This window comes from Sceloporus occidentalis, unplaced genomic scaffold, assembly GCF_023333645.1.
Source record: "Sceloporus occidentalis isolate IW3139 unplaced genomic scaffold, rSceOcc1.0.p SCAF_6, whole genome shotgun sequence".
NCBI lineage: Eukaryota > Metazoa > Chordata > Lepidosauria > Squamata > Phrynosomatidae > Sceloporus > Sceloporus occidentalis.
In genome coordinates, this window is record NW_028316986.1 from 20,537,522 (window position 1) to 20,560,972 (window position 23,451).

Consider the following 23,451-nt stretch of genomic DNA (forward strand, 5'->3'; position numbering starts at 1 on the left):
AGAGGTGATATGATAGCCCTGTTTAAATATTTGAAAGGAAGTCATATTGAGGAGGGAGCAAGCTTGTTTTCTGCTGCTCTAGAGAACAGGACCCGGAACAATGGATGCAAGTTCCAGGAAAAGAGATTCCACTTCAACATTAGGAGGAACTTCCTGACAGTAAGGGCTGTTCGACAGTGGAACACACTCCTTCCTCGGAGTGTAGTGGAGTCTCCCTCCTTGGAGGTCTTCAAACGGAGGCTGGATGGCCATCTGCTGGGGATGCTTTGATTTGAATTTCCTGCATGGCAGGGGGTTGGACAGGATGGCCCTTGCGGTCTCTTCCAACTCTATGATTCTATGATTTCCTTGTCCCCTTCATTGTCTTTTTTCACCATTCACTTCACTATTCCTTATTGAATGTCACATGAAGTCTCATAAATAGGCACAGGACCATGTTTGTAACAACTGTGGCCACACAGGTTCACTTCCCTTGGAAATATAAATCTGAACCTATACATTTGCTGCCATAAAGAGCAATGACTCTGCATTAATGTTGCATAATTGTATTAATTAAATCTAGAAATTTCATCCTTTGACTCCCCCTCTATTTACATAAATAAATAATAAATATTTTAGTCCGATCCTCTTCACTCCACTAACCTTCTAAAAGCTATGGGCAAGGAATCTTTGGCAGAAAGGAATGTGACCATAGTCCCTTGAAATTCAAGCACTGATTTCAGCAATGATGAATATGGTAATACCTTCCCCATAGACTCAGGTTATATAAGCAGAGATGGCTAGGCTTTGCCTCCTGCCTTATTATAAATCCATAAACCTCAACTCTACATGACAAATTACAGCATATAGATTAGGATGGCTATGCAGTCTACATTACAGAGACCACTGCTCTATTTGTATAGCTATCACTGCACAGTCCTCTATTTTGTGTCTTCTGCCTGACTGTTCAATGTCAGAAGTTGCAAGATTTTTTCTTAAAAGCGAGAATAGGTGCTTTGTTGATGCCCGTGAATACTTAGCATCAATGCTTCTGGCTTTTTAAGACTGTAAAAAAGGAAGTCCTACAGGCTCAGCCTAAAGGGCTGTCTTGTCCATCATCTTTTTTCTCACAGTGGCCAAACAGATCTATATGGGAAGCCCATAAGTAGAACATGAATGCAGTAACACCTTCATACATATTCCTGAAAACAGCATATAACAGGCTGCATTTGATTCCCTTTCCTAATAGCTATTAGAACAAATGATAACTGAGAGTCCATATTGTTTAATAACAAATTCTGGCCATAAATGATACAAATAAAACCAATAGGAAGACAGCTTATGGTATTCATTCCTATTTTAAAACTAAATCAGGCAATATACAGAAATTATACTGCTTTGAAGTATATGAGAGGAGGTGTAAAGAGGAAATACTGTAATACAGTTAGGATTAGCAACTATTATTTTCCTTTGGAGTGTTCTACTAGAACACTTTTCCATTTGACTTCCTTCCTTTTTTGTTACATCCTGTCATTTCCTTAAGACACACATTTTCATTTTGGCTTTCCCCAAATAACACTCTTCTGTTTTTAATGTAATTTGTCTATATCTTTAGACCTTAATTCTGTGTGCAGCATCTGTTTGAGTCAAAATGATTTTTCTTGGTTCACCATGAAATTGAAATAATGCAGTTTGACACCTCTTTTAACTGTTATGGCTCGATGCTATGGAATTCTGGGATTTGCAGTTGTTGTGGCCCCAGAGCTCTCTGACAGGGAAGGCTATATCCCACACAAAACTACAAATCCTAGAATTCCATAGCACTGCCATGGTGGTTAAACTGGTGCCACACTGCATTATTTCTGCAGAGCAGATTAGACATGGTAGTACCTTGAAGAGTCAGAATGAAAAATACTGGGTTGTATAGGCAAATTATCTGGTAGAATAAGCCAGTTTCCTTTTTTTCTTATGTTCTGTGATTAGATAGGAGAATCCACATTATTTTCTGTAGTGGTAGCAACTAATAAATAGGTTCTGGTTTGTTTGTTTTCCAGTTGCACGCTCTGGCTTCTGAACTTAAAACTGGTTTCACTGAAGCCATGCAGGAACTTACAAGAATTCAGCATGGGGAGTATGCGCTGGAGGAGAAGGTCCAAAGCTGCCGGTGTGCAATGGAGGAAAAAGTGGCAGAGATGAAGAATTCTCTAAATGGTTTCAAGGTTGGTGATCATGCAGGAAGAACGGATTAAACATGTTGCTCCAGAATTATATCTGTTTTCTTATATCTTTGTATTTGTAATGCAGCCTCAAGTTTGTTTCCACAGCAAACTCACCACTAAAATTATATACATTTGTACGAACGTTTCATCTCTTTGCAGTGGATCAGTCAGCTAGCAGTATCTGTGTCATCATTCTCTGAGGACAAATTTGGTGGTGATCTGAAATGCTTCATGAAAATGTCACCCATATCTCTTTCCCCAAACCTCATGCTAGCATTTGTCTTTTTTGATTAGGAGGAGCTTAATGAAGCCAAGTCCATGATTGAAGAAATCAGTGCTAAGCAAGAAGAGATGCAACAGAAAATTGAACAGCTCCAACAAGAGAAACGGAAGGAATCTCGTAAGCTCAAAGCAAAGTAAGTAGTTTAAGCTGACATTTCTTTCAAAGCGATTTATAACCTCACAGCAGTTTTGCTTTCTGTACATTTCTTGGATTTTAATTTTCTTTTTTACCTCCCATGACTTCCTAATAGAAGTGTGGCTTTAGTATACCAAAATTTGGTGTACAGCTTTTCATCTTCCTTTAGCAGAACCAGGGATAGGTAAGCTTTCTACTTCTCCCTGCAAGTTTGGAGGCATTTTTAAATAGAAGGACAAGGGATAAGGAACCAGGTTGGGTACAAGAGAGTGGGAGAAATTTCTGTCAAATTAGTGGAATTGCACTTACATAACATTGGATTCCACACTTATCTTTTAATATTAAACTTTAATAATATTTACCTCTTAAATCAATAAAAAGTCTTGTGCCACCTTCAAGATTGTTCGAGTTATAGTCTACTTCACCAAGTGCAACTCCCACAACAGACTAAGACAGCAAGTTTTCTCCTCCAGCCCAGGTAAATCAAGGGTGTACCCCCAAATATATGTTCTGCCTTGCTTTTTAACTTTTTTTCTCCTCAGAAGAATACAGAAGGAGGAGCATGGCTCACAAACAGTGCCCACACCTCTGCAAGGAAGTCCCTTTCGATCACTGAACCTTCCAGAGCCAGTTTTAATTAATGAAGATTTTGTAAACCTATTGCACAATGCAACATATGAGAAAGGTATGTATATATATTTACTGTTTACTACATGTACCTTCAAGCCAACTGACCATATTTTAATATACATTCCTTACTTTCTCTGTCTTTCCTGTGGAATATGAGTGGCTTAAGGTGGCATAATATTAAAAGGCAGCAAATTATCCATTGTAGTTTATTCTTATTGCTTTACCACTGGGAGAAAGAAATGCCACTTTAACAATCTGCCACTCTTCTTCTATAGATAAAAACTGTATGCATTACACTAGAAGTAGAACTGTGTGAATTAAATGGTCAAAGGCCTGTTGTAATTTCTCATGAGTTCAGATTTACAGACTAGGTTCTTCTTTGAGACTTTTGCACTGATCATATGGAGGATAAGAGTAAAGTGGAGCCAGGAAGAATGGAGACATAGGGGAAGGGGCTTCTATATGCAACCTGCATTCTTGTCACAAATTATTTCTACCTTGTTTTGAGTAACACCTGAACAAGGCTATGGAGTGAACAAATTACGCAGATTACAGAGAAAGGGGCTGGTGTAGAAGCAGCTGATGACACTGACCTGAATCTTATATTGTGCTTTTTCTCTCCAAAACAAAACAAAACAAAACAAAACAAAACAAAACAGATAAATACAAAATTCCAGAAGTAGTTTCTTGCTCTCTTTGTGAGAAATTTGCTTTTATGAATCCATATAAAGCTAAAATCTCTTCTGTTCTTGCCCAGTCTCAGATTGCAGACCCAGGGGACTAGGAGAAAGCAACATGAAAGGTAGGCAGATTGGGAGTTCTTATGAAGTGGTGTTCTTTGACATTCAGTATTTGGCAGAGATTCCCAATTATACTGAGAGAAACCAAGACAGCGACGTTCTCCAAGAGAGTCAGAACCTGTACATGTGTTTTTTAGAACCTGCTAATCCAAGAGGAGATGACAGTCCAAAGAAGACAGAGGGGTTTATCAGACAAGGGAAATTGGAAGTATAATCCAATGGCAATCCAAACGCGATCATGGGGTTTCACGTTATTGAGTGAGAGTGATCACACACAATTTTGGGCAATGGCAAGCTATTTTCGGGCAATGGGAAGTCAGTCCGAACGCAATTCGAATTCATGTAAATTCGCTGAACTTAGTGAATTCACGTGAATGCGTTCTGGCCCCACTTGATTGTATGTACAGCGCTGTGTAAATTTACAGCACTTTATAAATAAAGGTTAATAATAATAATGAGAAATTCTCCCATGTGATAAACTCCAGAGACTGGTGGGCTGAGGACTCCAAAGAGATCTAGTTCCTAAGGCAAGGCCAGAACCTTGCTCAAGAAAAAGAGAAAAGCACTGATTCAGATTTCAGTAAATTTAGGGGTATGATTAATAACTCTCCTGCTGAAACAGGGAAGTGAGTTGTTTCAGCACTGATCTGGAGCAGGCCAGTGCTCCAGAGCTTTATACTCCCGGCTGTGCAGTTAGGACAAAAGTACTGAATCTAGAAAAGCTGAATCTAGCCATTAGTCTTCTTTTGGGCAGCATGTTTAATGCTGCAGAGATGACTTTTGGGGGGAGGTTTTTCAGGTCTTTCCTGAACCTATGAAGGCTTGATATCTAGTCATCAGAGATCAGGGACAGAGTTCCTTGAGGTTCAAGGTATAAGGTGAAGATGGCACTGTAAAAGGTCCACTTGGGAAGAACAGAATTGATTTATGTCCTCCAGGCAGCTACTGTTTTATTAAGACTTTGCATACATCATTTTCTGATTCAAGATAGAACCTGGAAATGTTACTTATGGGACTGTAGCTGTCAGAATTCCTCAGCCAGCGTGGCCACTAATGTTGGCTAGGGAATTTGGGATGTTGTAGTCCAAAAAGTAACTTTTCTAACTCTAGTTCAAGGCCATGACAGTATGTAGACAATCAGTTATAAGATGATGGAAGATATACATGTGGGAACCTCTGTGGAGAAAGCAAACAACTTTATTGAAATATGTTTGTGAACCATCTTTTTGATTACGTAAACCACTCTGAAAACTTAGTTGAAATAAAGTAGAGAAACATGCAAAATAGATAAATAAATAAGTGGCATAATAAATGCCAGTGCATTCTTTATTAAATTTTCAAATACACTATTAAAAGATGTATATGGGGCTGACTTTAGCAGCTTTCAAAAGTTATAGCTGTGTTCCTTTCTAGAAAACCTGTCCGGGGATAGCCGTGTTGGCCGTATAGCAAAGTATAATAATACCTAAAATCCACAAAACAGTGATACCTTTATTTGTATGATATTTAACAACCTTTGCCTGAAGAGCTTCAAAGCTTGAAACATTTTGTGCATTTTAGTTGATCCAATAAAGGTATCGCTGTGGAGTTTGGATTATTATTATTAACCTTTATTTATATAGCGCTGTAAATTTACACAGCGCTATTGTGTTCCTTTCTGTAGTACAAATTCAGCTGTTTTTTAGAAGAAGATGGTTGTGGGGGCACACATGTATTTTATGTAGACAGTACATAATAGTTTCAGAGCCTTCAGTAGATAAGTTAGGGTGGCCTCAGGTGGCTTACACCATAGCTTTAGATTAGCTTAGTGAGCATACTGGCCACTGAGGATGTAACTATCCTGCTGACAACATATTCTAATTCCTAGGACTAACCAGTACAAATCTGGACACAGAAGAGAGCTTTAGAGCTTCCTCATCATCTGATGCTCAGTCATCATCAAAAGTGTGGAAACAGACCAAGGACAGTAAAGAGTGGGGTGATGAACATATTTCACACGACCCAAATGACAGGCAGAAGGAAGTTGGTCCGAGTAGATATAGCTCAATGGAAAACATACTGCAGGACCCTTCTGTTGCAGGTGAGAATAACAAAAGGACCTAGAAGTCACTGCAGAAGCATTAAAGCTGTGTTCCCAAACCTGCTGTCATCCAGAGCTGTTGGATTATAACTCCCTCCTTGCCATCCAACATGGTTGTTGGCTGATTAGGACTTTATTAACACATTTTAATAAAACTTAACTTTGTGATGTGCAACAAGATTTTAGATTGCTGGTCTTAACCATAGGTGGGGTACAGACCACCCCAAAAAGGTGGTCTGCCCACGACCTGTTTTGCTGCGCAAGGAAGCTACAGCGGACAAACCGTGTGGCATCCTCACACAGCAAAAAGAACCTGCAAAAAGTGGGTTCTTTCTGCGGCGCCATGACGATGCTGCAGTGGGCCAATGGTGCCCTCGCAACATCATTATGGGGGTGTGATGTGCGGACACTAAACGTCCGTTGCATCAAAATGGCGGCGCCCGTGTGTACAGGGCGCCACTATTTTGATGCCCTCGTCACGTGCTAGGGTTGAGGCACGTGTGGGCGGTGTGCCCTCGGCCAACCCTTAGCACGTGACGAGGGCGCCCTATAGGCCCGTCTGGACTGGGCCATAGTAACTGAACTTGGGATTCATTTGAAATCTATTTGAGAACCAGTGAGATGTAATGGAGAGATCTAGGTTATAGTTCCCATTGAGCCATTATGACCTTGGGCCAGTCACTTTCCTTATGACAAACTATTTCACAGGGTTTTTGTGATGATAGGGAGGAAAAGACCACTGTACAGTGTACACCACCTTGAACTCATTGGAAGAGAGGCAAGATATACATGTAATAAAGGCATACCTCTAGCCTGTTCAAACATCCAATATGTTCCATCAGCACACAGGCAGACGTCTGGTTTTAATACAATTGTCCCTTGCCTTACGCGGGGGATCCGTTCCAGACCCCCCCGCGTAAGGTGAATTCTGCCTATGCTGGAGCCCCATTCATTTGAATGGGGCTTGTGCGCGGTGGCGCAGCGGCGTGGGAACAAGCGGGGCGCCATGAGCGCGCACCCCATTCTTTTGAATGGGACACGCTGCCCCTTGCGCCGCGCATGCTCCCCGCAGCTTGAGCGTGTATGCTCAAGTCCGCGTAAAGTGCGCCCGCCTATAACGTGGGCGCACTGTACAGTCATCCCTCCATTTTTGCAGACTTCGAGTCGCAGTCTCAGTTCTTTGTGGACTGGCAAGTGGGGAGGGTTAAAATGGCGCACACGGCCACAGGAGTGTGCAACGAATGAAGCCAGTCGGGCTTGAATATTTGCAAATTTCCATTTTTGTGGAGGGGGGCTGGAACAGATCCCCCACAAAAATGAAAGGACAAAAATAAGGGAAATAAGTATTTTCTTATTTCAGATTGTTCTGTTACATTGTGTTCATATATTTTGGCCCACCTGTATTTTAACCAACTCTGTTATTATTTTAATTATTTCATCATGTTAATCTATTTCATTTTGTAATTTTCTTTCTTTTTCCTGATATTTCTTGATTCTAAGTTGGATCTGTAGGGCAATTCAAGTTTCCTATGGCTTCAACCTTTGTTAAGGAAACAAAAATATTTAAATATCAAAAATATCAAAGTGAAGCCTGTTAAGGACTAGCTTTAAATCAGCAGAGTAGCAGAAACATGTCCTTGTCTAACTGTGTTTTGCTAAGAATTGAGGGTGACTCAAAAAACAACACAAGTAGCTTGCAGTTTAAACAAAAGTTTCCTCGTGGCTTTAATCTACATATAAATAGAGGTTCCACTCCACCAAAAAACATCTGAAGAAGTAGACTGACATCTACGAAAGCGCATGCTGACAACTTCTTTCTTTCAGTTAATCTCAAAGGTGTTACAAGATCTCTCTACATACTGATTCTACAGACTAACATGGCTATATCTTCGAATATACATAGAGGCTATATCCCAATCTAACTAATGAATAATTTAGGTAAAGAAGAAATCTTTATCTGACCATCTTTCTAAAGAAATTTGAGAGAAGAGGAAGATGAAAAACCCAACCATTCAGGAGAAAAATATTTGTGTGTGAATTGGAGCACTTCCCAAAAGCTGGAGTTACCTGAATCACATGATTTGCAAAGTTATTGCCCTGTGGTTCAGTTGGAGCAAATGAGATGTTTGCAAGAGGGGGAGACAGCAGGATTTGCATGCAGGAAAATCAATCAATCTAAGGAGAGGAAAAATTCATCCAACATAATCCACACTTAGGGTAGCCATAATTTGTTACCATCAAACTGGGACAAACGTAGAAAAAATGTAGGAAAAAATGTAGGACAAAATTTTACTAAAAATTTAGGACATTCAAGAAAAATGGAGGACACAACCAACTAGGAGTCAAATTTTTTTTTTAAAGGCACACAACAGTAGAATTCAAAGATATCGTACTTGAGTCCTGACTGAATGATGCATCTGAGGAAGTAGACTTGTCTAGGAAAGCTCATGCTGCTTAGTTGCTGCTGCTCCGCTAAAGAAGGCCTTGTCATGGCGGCCTCCTTTTTTTGGGCCCAGCCGGCTGGCCGGGCCCCTTGCAATTCTACTGAGGCCGGAGGAGCCCACGGCCAGAGCCCTGACAGCGGAACCGCCTCCAAAGCCTCGCTGCGTGGCTGTGCCCCTGGCCAGTTGCAGGTGACCCGGGAAATTAGGGCAAGCCTGGATGGGTCCGTGCAAAGCCCTAAAACCCATGATAGTCCCAGTTGTTAATGGGATATGGCAACCCTATCCACACTTAGTCATAGATATATTTAAGGCAACCTTACTGAATGCAGTCATGAGTTAAAGCACAATGCCTAAGTATTTAATGAAAACTTAATGGATTCCAGTAGGCCTAATCTGTGTATGACTAAACCTGGAACAATGTTCTGTTTTCCAATTTTCTAATTTTGTTCTATATCAATATTTGTTCAGTACTATTCATTTTCTTTTTATAGTCTGTTCAGAGTCATCTGATATTCTTCAGTTCTATTGATTTAATGTGTTTTCTTGATTAGTATATCTTTCATACATATTTAATTTTAGTAGCATTTGTTTAATATTCTTCATTTTTCCTAATATTGGAACTACAAGGTGACTTGATTCCCAGGCTTTGTTTGTTGCTTTTGTCATTAGATTTCACCTTTTTATCCATTCCTTACTCTCTTAATGGATCACTGTGTTTTTTCAGGACTTTGATTAATACAACTGCCTTTATGCGTTAAAACTTTAAAATGGTCTGTTTTGCACTTGAGTCCTTGTTTTGATGCATCACTAACATGCGCTCACCTCATGTTTCCTGTCCTTTTAGGAAATAAAACTTCTTGTCTTCTTAGCCAGCAAAAAGAAGTAGCTGGACCACAAGGTTTCTGTTTCAAATGTAGGTTGTAGACATAATTGAATGGGATGAGATTCCATTGATAGGCTGGAAATCCCTTAAAAGTTCATTTTCAGGTGGTATATAGAGGGCTTCAGCAGAAAGCAGAAGGGAAGAAATGGCTTCTGTCTTGTCGCATCCACTTGTACAACGCTAGATACAGTCTTTTATCATGAATTGCAGATCAGTGCAGTATTATAAGCTAAAACAGAAGCAGACATCCCTGACTTGAAAACAAATAAGGAATTTTTTGTTTGCTTGGTTTTTCCTCTTATGATGTCTTGTTCGAAAACAAGTGCATGATATTATTATAATGTTTTAATGTTGATGATAATGCATTTTGTTTTGTCTTGCTGTAGCTAAAAGGCAAAATATTGCTTTGGATTTACTGGAGTCTGAAAGGAAGTATGTTGTTAACCTTTCCGTGGTTCTCAAAATTAAAACCACATGGCAGGGACCAGAAATGAAAAGGAATGCCAAAGAAAGAAGGTATTTAATTCATTGTACTTACTTATATCAAACATTTGTCTTCAAATGTGCAGAGCACTTCTCCAGTCACAACTACTGTACCTTATCCATTCCATCCATCCCTCAAATAATAGTTCTATCAAATGTTGTATTAGTGGACTTCAGTTGATGTAATGGGAATTTCTCTTCTGCATGCTCACATGTCCCCAAATCTGCTCCAGATCATCCACCAATCTAGTTCACATTTAGGGGTGCAAAGGGAAAAGATGGTTTGTTTTGCCAAGAGAGTTCATTCTGTTGGTGTATTAGCTACATCCTATGTAAAAAAATGGCTACTTTCCTTATCCCTTCATTTTCTCTGCTTCTATTTAGTTCTTAATAAACTCTTATGCCTTTTATCACAGATTTACATCCTCATTAAGTTTAAGGCTGCATCAATACTGTAGAAATAATCAGTTTCACACTACTTTAATTACCATGGCTCAGTGCTATGGAATTCTGGGAATTTAGTTTGTTGTGGTACCAAAGCTTGCTGACAAAGAAAGCTAAATGTCTCACAAAACTATAATCCCCAGAATTCCATACCATTGAACCATGGCAGTTAAAGTGGTGTCAAACTGGATTATTTTTGCAGTGCAGATGCAGCCTAAGTCAGCAGGTTGTGGTGTGGCTGGAAGACTCATTCCTATGTACATTGAACTGATTCACCATTGGCTAGCACTGTTAGATGTACAGTTGGTCCTCTGTATCCACAAATTCTTTATACACGGATTCAAGTATCCACAGCTTGAAAATATTAAAAAAATATATAAACTCCAAAAAGCCACTTTATACAAGGGATACCATTTTAATATGCCATTGTATTTAATGGGACTCAGGCATCCATGGGTTTTGGTATCCTTGGGGGATCCTGGAACCAAACCCCAGTGGATACCAAGGGCCTACTGTATATTAGATCCTATGTTAGTTGACGGTTCTGTGAAATGTTATTTTTTGTTTTCTTCCTGCAGTTTTTTCCCCAGCTCTTTGCGATACTTGGTCCAGCAGCACGTAGACTTACTCCATGCTCTTCAGGAAAGGGTCCTGAGCTGGCCCCGGCAAGGCATCCTGGGAGACTTATTTCTCAAGCTGACTAATGATGAGGTATGCATGTTGAATATATTATGAGAGCATACATTTATGTTTTACATACTTTTATTTCTTTCCGGAGGAGCACAGATGTTCATTGAAATAGGTTAGATTAGCTTAGTAATACTTAAAGGAATCCTACTGAAATCAGTTAGACTTAAATAGTTAATAATTAAATTTTGATCTGAAGGTGGTTACAGTGGATTCTCTCTCGCTTTCTTTTTGGACATCTTTCAACAAAAATTGGATGGCCATCTCAGCTTTAGTTGTGTATTCTGCATGGGAAAGAGGTTGGACTAGCTGACCCTTGTGGTCCCTTCCAACTGTGTGATTCAGTGATTTTACTCCAAGGATGGCTAAGTTTGGATCCATTCCAATTTGTCGAAGCATATACACTGGGTATTTTTGAAGAAAGTATATTTTAGATATCTGAAAGGGAAGGTTTAGAAGGAATGTTGAAAGTGTGGTTGATTGCTCTGTATTGACTTGCACATGTATTTTAAAAACGTTTCTCGTTTCCTTTTTTTTCATTAAGCATTTTAGCAGAAGGAATTCTTGATTCAAAGAAAAAATGGGTCCCTCTCTCCAACATATAGTTGCTTTTAAATAGCTAGGATTGAAGATGGGCAAAATTCAATCTGAAATATTCCCATCTTTATGATGACAGTTTTACAGCTCTGTGGAGCATGAAAGTATCCACACAATCTTTCCTGTTTTGCCTGCTTTATTTGACAGACTGATAAAGCAATGTTGTTAAGTGAGATAGTAAAATCTGAGTACACTATCACATAAGAAAGATAATAACGTGAGTTATAGGAACAATCCAACTCACTCCTGCAGCTCCCCGACAAAAATGGGATTGTATTGTTTTCCCTACCTTTTACCCAAAGCTTTGTCTCAAGATGGCTTACCAAATAAAAATAAAGAACAAGTAAAAACACAGATAGATTAAAACATATAAATATATATTTAAAATGGCATCAAGTTGTCTACGGAATTCTGAGTTGAAATGTCTCTCTTGGCTAAATTGCCACTCCTTCGCCAAATAGAGTCAAGTAATGTCATTCAAATACATTGGGATTCTCAAGGAACACTTTTAACTTGCTTTTCAGAATAATTTTTTGGACTATTACGTGGCTTACTTGAGAGACCTGCCAGAGTGCATTTCGCTGATTCATGTAGTGATTTTAAAAGAGGTGAGTTTCATTGTGTAAAGTGTTTTGGTTCCCTGACAGGCATAGTAATTGCATCTGAGTAGATGTTATTCCTGTTGGTTCTGTTCCAGATCTATATGGTGCTTCTCCATTAAGATAGTGGAACAGTTTCTCTTTTTAGTTCTTTTCATTTCAGTGGTCAGGCAGCTGTAGGGGCACAGATATAAGGCATTAATCATATTTCTTTTTAGCCTGAAGAAGAGAAGGTTGAGAAGGTTATGATAATCCTGTTTAAATATCTGAAGCTATTTCATATTGAGGATAGAGCAATCTTGTTTTCTGCTGCCCCAGAGAATAGGACACGGATCGATGGATGCAAGCTACAGGAAAAGAGATTCCACACATTAGGAAGACTTTCCTGACAGTAAAAGTTGTTCGACAGTGGAATACACTCCCTTGGAGAGTGGTGGAATCTCCTTCTTTGGAAGTTTTAAAACCAAGGCTGGATGGCCATCTGTTAGCGGTGTTTTGATTGTGTGTCCTTGCATGGCAGGGGGTTGGACGAGATGATCCTTGAAGCTGACACCATGAGTTACCGCACTGGGTGACACCAACCCTAGTGACGCCACTGCACAAGGGACACAACCTTGAAAACATTCTTAATTAACATAAGAACGCCTAGGCTTTTGTATCCTTGTTCTCATTTCCTATTGCTAATTCCGGTTCAAAAAATGCAGAATAAGAAAAAAAAATGGTTACAAATACATACATGTTATTTATTTGTTTGTTTTATCTTATTTAGTATTCTTCCTTTCAATAAAGTGCCAGTGCACTATATATTTACATGCTAATTTACATTATATGCTCATTTTTATGTATATTCTTTACAGACCATCCTTCTAAATAAAACGTAGCGCGTGCCTGGCCATCATTTTGGTCACAACAATACAAAGTTCTTCCTTTCTGTGTTTTACTATAAGTAATCTAAAATCATGTTTTTTTCCCTTTTATCACCAACAGATTGAGGATGAAATAAAGTCTGACCTCTATATATTCTTCTTTCATATCGTCCAGCGTATTCCTGAATACCTTCTTCATTTGCAGGTGAATTATACATTTGATCCTGGTCAAGGTGGTTTTAATCATGACCACTGCCCTGTTTCTAAGTCAGGGATGGACACACTGTGACCCTTAAAATGTTGAACTTCCACCAGCATACCCTTTGAGCAAGGGTAATGAGAGTTAGAGTCAAAGAACACCCCTGCTATAAATGTTAGATGCTAAGAAACAGTATATCACAGATCTTCATAGGTAATCATACTAAAAGCAATGCCCAAATTATTCATGAGGTGAGGAGTCTGCAACTTTTTGCATATTGATTTGGGAGCGGTTCCCATACAACTTGATGGAACTTACATCTCCACAGGTAGTTACCTTGTACAGTGTTACACTATTGGTCCATCTAGCCTAGTTTTGTTAACTCTGATTGGTACCAGTTATCTGGGTTTTTTCAGACAGAATTTTTTTTCCTAGCTGATATCTCTTGGTGTTCCTCCATCCCAGTAGTAACTGGGCTCAACCTGCTTAGTTTCCAAAATCAGATGAGATTGGATGTGTTCAGAGAGTGATATGGTGAATATGCATGGGATTTGAGCTCCAGGAGTATTAATACAAATTAATAATAAAATTTATTTTTATCCCACCCCTCTGTGCAATGCAATTGGGGTGGCTTACAACATTAAAATAGCATAGAGCTATCATTGCTGCCCGTGTGTCCTGCACGAATTTCACTGGCAAATGTACTTGGTCTTAATCAGAACAACTGGTGTTAAATCTGAATATTGCCCCTCCATACCCTACAGTTGTCCCGTTTTGGCAATTCACCCTTTGTCGTCCCACTTTTTCATATGCTTTTAACATGTCCTGGTTTGTCTTTCCTCCTCCTTCTTTCTGCAAAAATAAAGGGGGAGGGGAAGGTTTTTGTCTGGAAAATAGGGGACATTTTCACCATGTTTTTAAGCTTTTCTCAGGTATTTTGAGAAGCACTCCAGAGGAAAATGGAGCTGTTTCTTATCCAGACATTCTCAAAATAGCAACAGAAAGTGGAAGTACATCTCTTCCTGTTGACATTTTGAGAGTGGCTGCAGAAGAAAATTGAGGTACACTGGTACCCCGGGTTACGAAATTAATTCGTTCCGCTATTCCTTTCGTAAGCCGAAAATTTCGTAACCCGAAGCGCTTTTCCCATTGAAAATAACTAATGCGTTCCATGACCTCAGACTGAACCTGCAAGTCAAAACAAAGTCACAATAGAGGCCTATTAAGCTAAGTACCCTACAATACAATGTAATACAAAGTTGCCTGAGGCACTAAAGAGCTTAACAATGACTGGCAGGTCCATTCTAAACTTTCTAAGGATCTTAACAATGACTGGCAGGTCCATTCTAAACTTTCTAATGATCTTAACAATGACTGACAGGTCCATTCTAAACTTTCTAATGATCTTAACAATGACTGACAGGTCCATTCTAAACTTTCTAAAGGATAAAGAAAAAAAGTTTTTTTCTCTCTTTGATGGTTCTGGCATCTCAGAGTCAGGCAGGAGGAGGAGGATGAGCTCTCAAATCATCACACCCATGACCAAAGCACCCCAAATCTAAAAAAGCAACCCCATGGTCACACTCTCTGGCCCAAACTTGCAAAAGTCCCACCCCACACTTTGAAAACATCACAGCCATGACCAAACCACCCCAGAACCCAAACTCAAAGGCCAGAACCCCCAAATCTGAAAATGCCACCCCAAAGTCACACTCTCTGGCCCACATCAAATCAAGGCCAAACTTGCAAAAATCGATGCCCACACTTTGAAAACATCACAGCCATGACCAAACCACCCCAGAACCCAAACTCAAAGGCCAGAAACCCCAAATCTGAACATGCCACCCCAAAGTCACACTCTCTGGCCCACATCAAATCAAGGCCAAACTTGCAAAAATCGATGCCCACACTTTGAAAACATCACAGCCATGACCAAACCACCCCAGAACCCAAACTCAAAGGCCAGAAACCCCAAATCTGAAAATGCCACCCCAAAGTCACACTCTCTGGCCCACATCAAATCAAGGCCAAACACATCTCACACTTTGAAAACATCACACCCATGACCATGCCACCCCAGAACCCAAACTCAAAGGCCAGAAACCCCAAATCTGAACATGCCACCCCAAGGTCACACTCTCTGGCCCACATCAAATCAGGGCCAAACATGCAAACCTCACATCTCACACTTTGAAATCATCACACCCATGACCATGCCACCCCAGAACCCAAACTCAAAGGCCAGAAACCCCAAATCTGAACATGCCACCCCATGGTCACACTCTCTGGCCCACATCAAATCAAGGCCAAACTTGCAAAAATCGATGCCCACACTTTGAAAACATCACAGCCATGACCAAACCACCCCAGAACTCAAACCCAAAGGCCAGAAAACCCAAATCTGAACATGCATCCCCATGGTAAGGCCCATTCTAAAGGATAAAGAAAAAAAGTGTTGCTGGTCTTGGCATCTCAGAGTGAGGCAGGGGAAGGAGGAGGAGGAGCTGCTCTCAAATCATCACAGCCATGACCAAAGCAACCACAAATCTAAAAAAGGAACCCCATGGTCACACTCTCTGGCCCACATCAAATCAAGGCCAAACACATCTCACACTTTGAAAACATCACAGCCATGACCAAACCACCCCAGAACCCAAACTCAAAGGCCAGAAAACCCAAATCTGAACATGCCACCCCATGGTCACACTCTCTGGCCCACATCAAATCAAGGCCAAACATGCAAACCTCACATCCCACACTCTCAAATCATCACACCCATGACCATACAGTACAAAAGTGTTTTTCTTATCTTTGCTGGTCTTGGCATCTGGTCCTGGCATCTCGGAGTGAGGCAGGAGGAGGAGGAGGAGGAGAGGGGCAGCCCAAAAAGCCAAATTTAAACCAATTCAAGCAATTTAACCACTTCAGCCAATTCAAGCAATTTCACCACTTCAGCCAATTTAGCCAATTCAAGCAATTTAACCAATTCAGCCAATTTAGCCAATTCAAGCAATTTAACCAATTCAGCCAATTTAGCCAATGCCACCAATTTAACAAAGTTAACCATTTTTTTAAAAAGAATTTGGTGTTTTTTTTAAGGGTCACCTTTTTTTTAAGGGTCACCTTTTGCCTTCTTGGAAGACGGTTCTCCCGCTCTAGGGAAGAACTGGTCCAAGGATGTCTGCTTTTGCCGGCCCTTAAGCAGGTTCTTAAAATGGCTAAGGCAGACATTATCAAAATTGGCAATGGCATGGCTGGTGAGCACCTGCTCAGGGTGGTGCTTCTCCACAAAGGAAGCCACATTGTGGAATTGCCGCAAAATGTCTTTAATTTCTGCCGTTGGCAGAGATGCCCCCGCAGCCTCCTCCTCCTGGCCCCTGTCGAAATGGAGCACGTCTTCATCCACGGCCGAGTGTTGCATCGCCGCCAAGGCCTTCAGGTCCTCTGTTGTCAGGTCCTCGTTGTGCTCCTCGATGAGTTCCTCCACGTCCTCGTTGTCCACGTCGAGTCCCAGGGACCTCGCGATGGAGACGATCTCGTGCACCTCTTCCTCTTCACCTGGCTCAGCACCCTCGGACTGTGACCCTTCCAAGGAAGAAGCATCAGGCCACAGCTTCCTCCACGCAGCAATCAGGTTGCGCCTGGTGATCGCCTGCCAGGCCAAGTCCACCATCTTTAAGCACACCACAATGTCAAAATGCTGCTTCCAGAACTCACGAAGGGTCAGCTGTGTGCTCTCGGTCACATCGAAGCAACGCTTGAAGAGGTGCTTGGTGTACAGCTTCTTGAAGTTGGCGATCACCTGCTGGTCCATGGGTTGCAAGAGGGAGGTCGTGTTGGGTGGCAGAAACTGGACCTTGATGAAGGAGAACTCCGCGAGGATGTCCTTCTCCAGGCCATGCGGGTGCGCAGGAGCATTGTCCAAGAGGAGGAGGCACTTCAGGGGCAAATCTTCTTCCTCCAGGTACCGCTTCACTGTCGGGGCGAAGACACTGTTGATCCACTCGACGAAAAGGAGGCGTGTCACCCATGCGCGGCCATTGGAGCGCCACATCACTGGCAACCTGTCCTTCTGGATGTTGTGTGCCTTGAACGCCCTGGGATTCTCGGAGTGGTACACCAACAGGGGCTTGACCTTACAGTCCCCGCTGGCATTGGCACACAACGCAAGTGTGAAGCGGTCCTTCATTGGCTTGTGGCCTGGCTGTCTCCTCTCCTCCTGGGTGATGTAGGTGCGGCGAGGCATCTTCTTCCAGAAGAGGCCCGTCTCGTCGCAGTTGAAGACTTGCTGCGGGACGTAGCCTTCCTCCTCCACCATGGCCTTGAACGCGACGACGAATGCTTCAGCGGCCTGGTGGTCTGCGCTGGACGCCTCGCCGTGACGGACGACAGAGTGGATCCCGGTCCTCCTCTTGAACCTGTCGAACCAGCCACGTGATGCTTTGAAGTCCGGGGTGGCTGGCTCCTCCTGCGAAGAAGTTCCTTCGCCTGCCTCCTTGCTGGCCAGGTCTTCGTAGATGGCGGTGGCCTTCTCGCAGATGACCGAGGTGGTCACAGTGTCCCCGACTCGCTCCTTTTCCTTGATCCAGAGGAGAAGCAGGCGCTCCATCTCCTCATGCTTCGGTGTCCTCTGCTTGGCGATGGTCGTCACGCCTTTCGCTGGAGCCACAACAGCTCTGATGGCCTCCTTCTGCTTGAGGACAGTGCCAATCGTCGATGGGTTGCGTCCATACTCCTTGGCAATGTCCACCAAGCGCACGCCCCTCTCGTGCTTGGCAATGATGTCCTTCTTGTCCTCCAAGGACAAGGGAGCCCTCTTCTTCTTCTCACCGCTTGGCTTGGGAGCCATACTGTAGCTCAAGCCTAAAAAGGACAAAAGGAACAGGCACTGAGCAAAAGCCACAATTGGAAACCACCCCCACCCCCATGGTCACACTCTCTGGCCCAAACTTGCAAAAGTCCCACCACACACTCTCAAATCATCACAGCCATGGCCAAAGCACACAAGAACACAAGCCCATAGGCCAGAAACCCAAAATCTGAAAATGCAACCCTATGGTGAGAGTCTCTGGCCACATGTGACCATAGCCAAAGTGTTAAAAGTCTCACACCACACTTTGAAAACAGCACAGCCATGAAGAAATCAAAGCAGCAAATGAAGCCCATCATCCACACATGAGAGCATGTTACCCAAACAGCAAAAACCCCCCAAAAAAGCAACCCAGCAGCTCTAACCCATCATCCACACATCAGAGCATGTTACCCAAACAGCAAAAAACCCCCCAAAAAAGCAACCCAGCAGCTCTAACCCATCATCCACACATGAGAGCATGTTACCCAAACAGCAAAAAAACCCCAAAAAAGCAACCCAGCAGCTCTAACCCATCATCCACACATCAGAGCATGCCACACTAACAGCAAAAACCCCCCAAAAAAGCAACCCAGCAGCTCTAACCCATCATCCACACATCAGAGCATGTTACCCAAACAGCAAAAAACCCCCAAAAAAGCAACCCAGCAGCTCTAACCCATCATCCACACATCAGAGCATGTTACCCAAACAGCAAAAAAACCCCAAAAAAGCAACCCAGCAGCTCTAACCCATCATCCACACATCAGAGCATGTTACCCAAACAGCAAAAAACCCCCCAAAAAAGCAACCCAGCAGCTCTAACCCATCATCCACACATGAGAGCATGTTACCCAAACAGCAAAAAAACCCCAAAAAAGCAACCCAGCAGCTCTAACCCATCATCCACACATCAGAGCATGCCACACTAACAGCAAAAACCCCCCAAAAAAGCAACCCAGCAGCTCTAACCCATCATCCACACATCAGAGCATGTTACCCAAACAGCAAAAAACCCCCAAAAAAGCAACCCAGCAGCTCTAACCCATCATCCACACATCAGAGCATGTTACCCAAACAGCAAAAAAACCCCAAAAAAGCAACCCAGCAGCTCTAACCCATCATCCACACATCAGAGCATGTTACCCAAACAGCAAAAAAACCCCAAAAAAGCAACCCAGCAGCTCTAACCCATCATCCACACATCAGAGCATGCCACACTAACAGCAAAAACCCCCCAAAAAAGCAACCCAGCAGCTCTAACCCATCATCCACACATCAGAGCATGTTACCCAAACAGCAAAAAAACCCCAAAAAAGCAACCCAGCAGCTCTAACCCATCATCCACACATCAGAGCATGTTACCCAAACAGCAAAAAAACCCCAAAAAAGCAACCCAGCAGCTCTAACCCATCATCCACACATCAGAGCATGCCACACTAACAGCAAAAACCCCCCAAAAAAGCAACCCAGCAGCTCTAACCCATCATCCACACATCAGAGCATGTTACCCAAACAGCAAAAAACCCCCAAAAAAGCAACCCAGCAGCTCTAACCCATCATCCACACATGAGAGCATGTTACCCAAACAGCAAAAAAACCCCAAAAAAGCAACCCAGCAGCTCTAACCCATCATCCACACATGAGAGCATGTTACCCAAACAGCAAAAACCCCCCAAAAAAGCAACCCAGCAGCTCTAACCCATCATCCACACATGAGAGCATGTTACCCAAACAGCAAAACCCCCCCAAAAAAGCAACCCAGCAGCTCTAACCCATCATCCACACATGAGAGCATGTTACCCAAACAGCAAAACCCCCCCAAAAAAGCAACCCAGCAGCTCTAACCCATCATCCACACATCAGAGCATGTTACCCAAACAGCAAAAAACCCCCAAAAATGCAACCCAGCAGCTCTAACCCATCATCCACACATCAGAGCATGTTACCCAAACAGCAAAAAAACCCCAAAAATGCAACCCAGCAGCTCTAACCCATCATCCACACATCAGAGCATGTTACCCAAACAGCAAAAACCCCCCAAAAAAGCAACCCAGCAGCTCTAACCCATCATCCACACATCAGAGCATGTTACCCAAACAGCAAAAAACCCCCAAAAATGCAACCCAGCAGCTCTAACCCATCATCCACACATCAGAGCATGTTACCCAAACAGCAAAAAACCCCCAAAAAAGCAACCCAGCAGCTCTAACCCATCATCCACACATCAGAGCATGTTACCCAAACAGCAAAAAAACCCCAAAAATGCAACCCAGCAGCTCTAGCCCATCATCCACAAATCTGAACATGCCAGTAGTGTAGCAAAACCCACAATCCACACTTTGAAAACACCAAAAAAATAAAAATAAAAAAAATAAAAATTAAAAAAAAATTAAAAAAATTTAAAAAAAAACAACAGCACCCCAGCACCCCACAGCAAAAGCATGGTCACACTGTCTCAGCCCACCCCACCCCACAAGAAGAAGGTAAAAATCCATCAACCTACCTGTAGAGAAATTCCTGATGGCCGGTCTTGATCCGAAGATACACCTGGCAAAGGCAGCAAAAGTCCAAAGCCAGGCAAAGTCCGAACCGCAAGTGAACCCAAGAGTCAGAGCTCAAAATATCAACTCTTCCTCACACAGTCCACAGGGCCAGACAAAGGAGCAGATCGATGGAAGCCGGCTTTTGTACCTCAAGCCAGGCCACCCCCCCCAATTTCGTTAGCCAATACAGTTGATCAGCTTGATTTCGCAAGCCAATCACTGCTGCTAACGAAATTCAAAATTCGCGCCCAAGCTAACCCCTAACCCAGCCCCCTGGGTTAGCCGTTAGCCCTTTAAATCCCTGGAAAGCCTATCGCTGCAGTTTGCATCTTTTGAATTTCGCGCCGAAAAGGATTGCGTAACCCGAAGAATCTTTCGTAACCCGGGACAGCTTTTTACAAGCCGCTTTTTTCGTATCCCGAATATTTCGTAACCCGGTCCTTTCGTATCCCGGGGTACCAGTGTATTTTGGGGTCGTAGAAGGTTCTAAGATGCTTGTGGGGATGGGGTGGGGAGGGGATATTTTTGCAGGCTTTAATGTGTTTGGGAGGGAGATTAAAACATCATTTAAGGGCAAATATTTACCAAAAGTTGTCCCCTCCAATTGAGGCTTTGGGGGACTGGTGTGGAGCTTCAGGGGCCACATGTGGCCTGTGAGCTATACTTTGCTTGTTCCGCACAACAGTCTGCCTTGTTGGTTAGACTTAGGCTTGCACTATCTACTTTGTTTATAAAAGCCCATTAACAGAGCCTAGTGCAAAAGACATACTACTTAGAATTAAAGAATTCTAGTCAAAGAGTGTGTTTTACATTACATTGCATTGTATTATTTCTGCATTAAAAAAACCCTATATTGGTTAACCTGAACTTCAGGATTTTGTGGTAATATAATAATAACAATATTTGTGTATATTGCACTTTTCCTCCACTCAAGGTAGCTTACAAAAGTTAAATGTATATAGCTAAAAATTTACATCTATAAATGTTTAAAATATAATTAAACTGTCTATAAAATTAAAATCAGTTATGAACAGACCATTAAAAAAAAGAGCAACAAACTTAAACAATAAAAAGTGTTTCCCCCCTGAGAAGTCAGCCCTCAAAGGTCTACCAAAGCAAAAAGATATACAGCTGTCTATGAAAGGATTGCAAGGAAGGTGCCCATCCAATCTCTCCAGGGAGGAGTTCCAGACCTTGGGACCAGCCACCAATAAGGCCCTTTCTCATACCCCTCACAGATATACCAGTAAGAGTAGTTGAACAGAGAAAAGGGCTTCTCCAAAAGATTTCAAGACACAAATGGTGTTAAATAGGGAGATACAGTCCTTCAGACAACCTGGAACAGGCCACATAGGGCTTTGTGGATCATAACCATCACTTTGAATTGTGCTTGGAAACTGTAAATCACACAGAATTAGGTCTCTCTAGATCTATCTTTTGCCCTCCCTTCATGTGATGCCTGAATTGAGGGTCACAGTTTAAATCCTGAAATTAGGTACTATTTTTAACATGCTATATTTAGAGGCAGGATCACATGTTAAACATTGTCATAAATGACTTGACATTACTGCATATATAAATAAATATACCCTATAATGGACAATTTTGATAACAGTTTAAATCATTCAAGGCCCAGAGAGTAGTTCACTGAAGAACCCAGGAAACCACTTTATACCAAAATCAGACGATTGTTGTCTACACAAACTGGCAGCACTCCAGGATTCCAGAAAGGAGTGTTATTCAGCCTAACTACATGTGAGGGATTGGGGGAAAACTGGAAAAAATAAGGGGACAAACATATTATTTATCATTTTTGTTTGGAAAGATGGGGGGGGGTGGATGATGGAAAATGTTCATGCAAAATGGTGAATAAAATATTTAATGCAAAATATTTAAATATTTATTACCCCCAAAATTATTTTTAAAAACTATATAAAAGCAAGACTTTCCAGTACTGTATAAGGTTAATATAATCCCTGGTCTTGGTTTCCCTTTCTCAGTTAATTTTATTGAAATTAATTATGTCTTCCTGACATTATGGGTAATGAGTGGACACAAAATAATTTTATGTTTTACTAATGTTGATGTATTGGTTTTCTTTTTGCCTGCTCCAGAAACTAGCAAAACTGAAGAGGTTCTGTATAGTTTAGGTGTTCCTAATAGTTCAGGACCTTGTACAGGTTAAGCATCCCAAATCTGAAAATCTGAAATCCAAAACACTCCAAAATCCAAAAGGTTTATATGGATCACTTAGATAGTGACACTTCTACCTTCTGATGGTTCAATGTACACAAACATAATTTCATGCACAAAATTATTAAAAATGTCGTATAAAATTACTTTCAGGCTACATGTATAAGTTATATACAAAACATAAATGAATTCCATATTTAGTCTCGGGTCCCATCTCCAAGATATCTCATTCTGTACATGCAAATACTCCAAAATCCAAACAAAACACGTCTGGTCCCAAGCATAAGAGTCCAAAAGTATAAGAAATACTCAATCTGTAGCTCCCTATATAGCAAAATAATATTATTATTAATAATAATAACTTTCTGCACAAAGTTCAATGTGTAATCATATTCTGAATAAACTGCACTATTAATATATCAAGCATGACAATTTTATGCAAATTTTACTGTGTATATATATATATATATATATATAATGTTCCTAAAATAGCAAAATGACATTCATTATGTAAGTGTGTGTGTTAATATTATAT

The 23,451-nt window shown here is 41.6% G+C and overlaps 2 protein-coding genes across 4 annotated transcripts in view; one reads left to right on the plus strand and one right to left on the minus strand.

Moving 5' to 3' along the window:
* Nucleotides 1-23,451, minus strand: part of DHX57 (DExH-box helicase 57) — a 92,137-nt gene that overhangs the window by 68,270 nt on the left and 416 nt on the right. The gene's annotated exons all lie outside the window — the stretch shown is intronic.
* Nucleotides 1-23,451, plus strand: part of ARHGEF33 (Rho guanine nucleotide exchange factor 33) — a 44,792-nt gene that overhangs the window by 11,531 nt on the left and 9,810 nt on the right. Inside the window, exons 3-11 of one of the 3 annotated variants that reach the window (XM_089529016.1) lie at nucleotides 2,034-2,198; nucleotides 2,493-2,614; nucleotides 3,159-3,301; nucleotides 4,004-4,048; nucleotides 5,914-6,126; nucleotides 9,840-9,969; nucleotides 10,959-11,091; nucleotides 12,189-12,272; nucleotides 13,251-13,334. In XM_089529016.1, coding sequence (XP_089385142.1) covers nucleotides 2,034-2,198; nucleotides 2,493-2,614; nucleotides 3,159-3,301; nucleotides 4,004-4,048; nucleotides 5,914-6,126; nucleotides 9,840-9,969; nucleotides 10,959-11,091; nucleotides 12,189-12,272; nucleotides 13,251-13,334 — 1,119 coding nt within the window. The remainder of the gene's footprint in view (nucleotides 1-2,033; nucleotides 2,199-2,492; nucleotides 2,615-3,158; nucleotides 3,302-4,003; nucleotides 4,049-5,913; nucleotides 6,127-9,839; nucleotides 9,970-10,958; nucleotides 11,092-12,188; nucleotides 12,273-13,250; nucleotides 13,335-23,451) is intronic. The other 2 variants (XM_089529017.1, XM_089529018.1) reach the window with 2 other exon arrangements.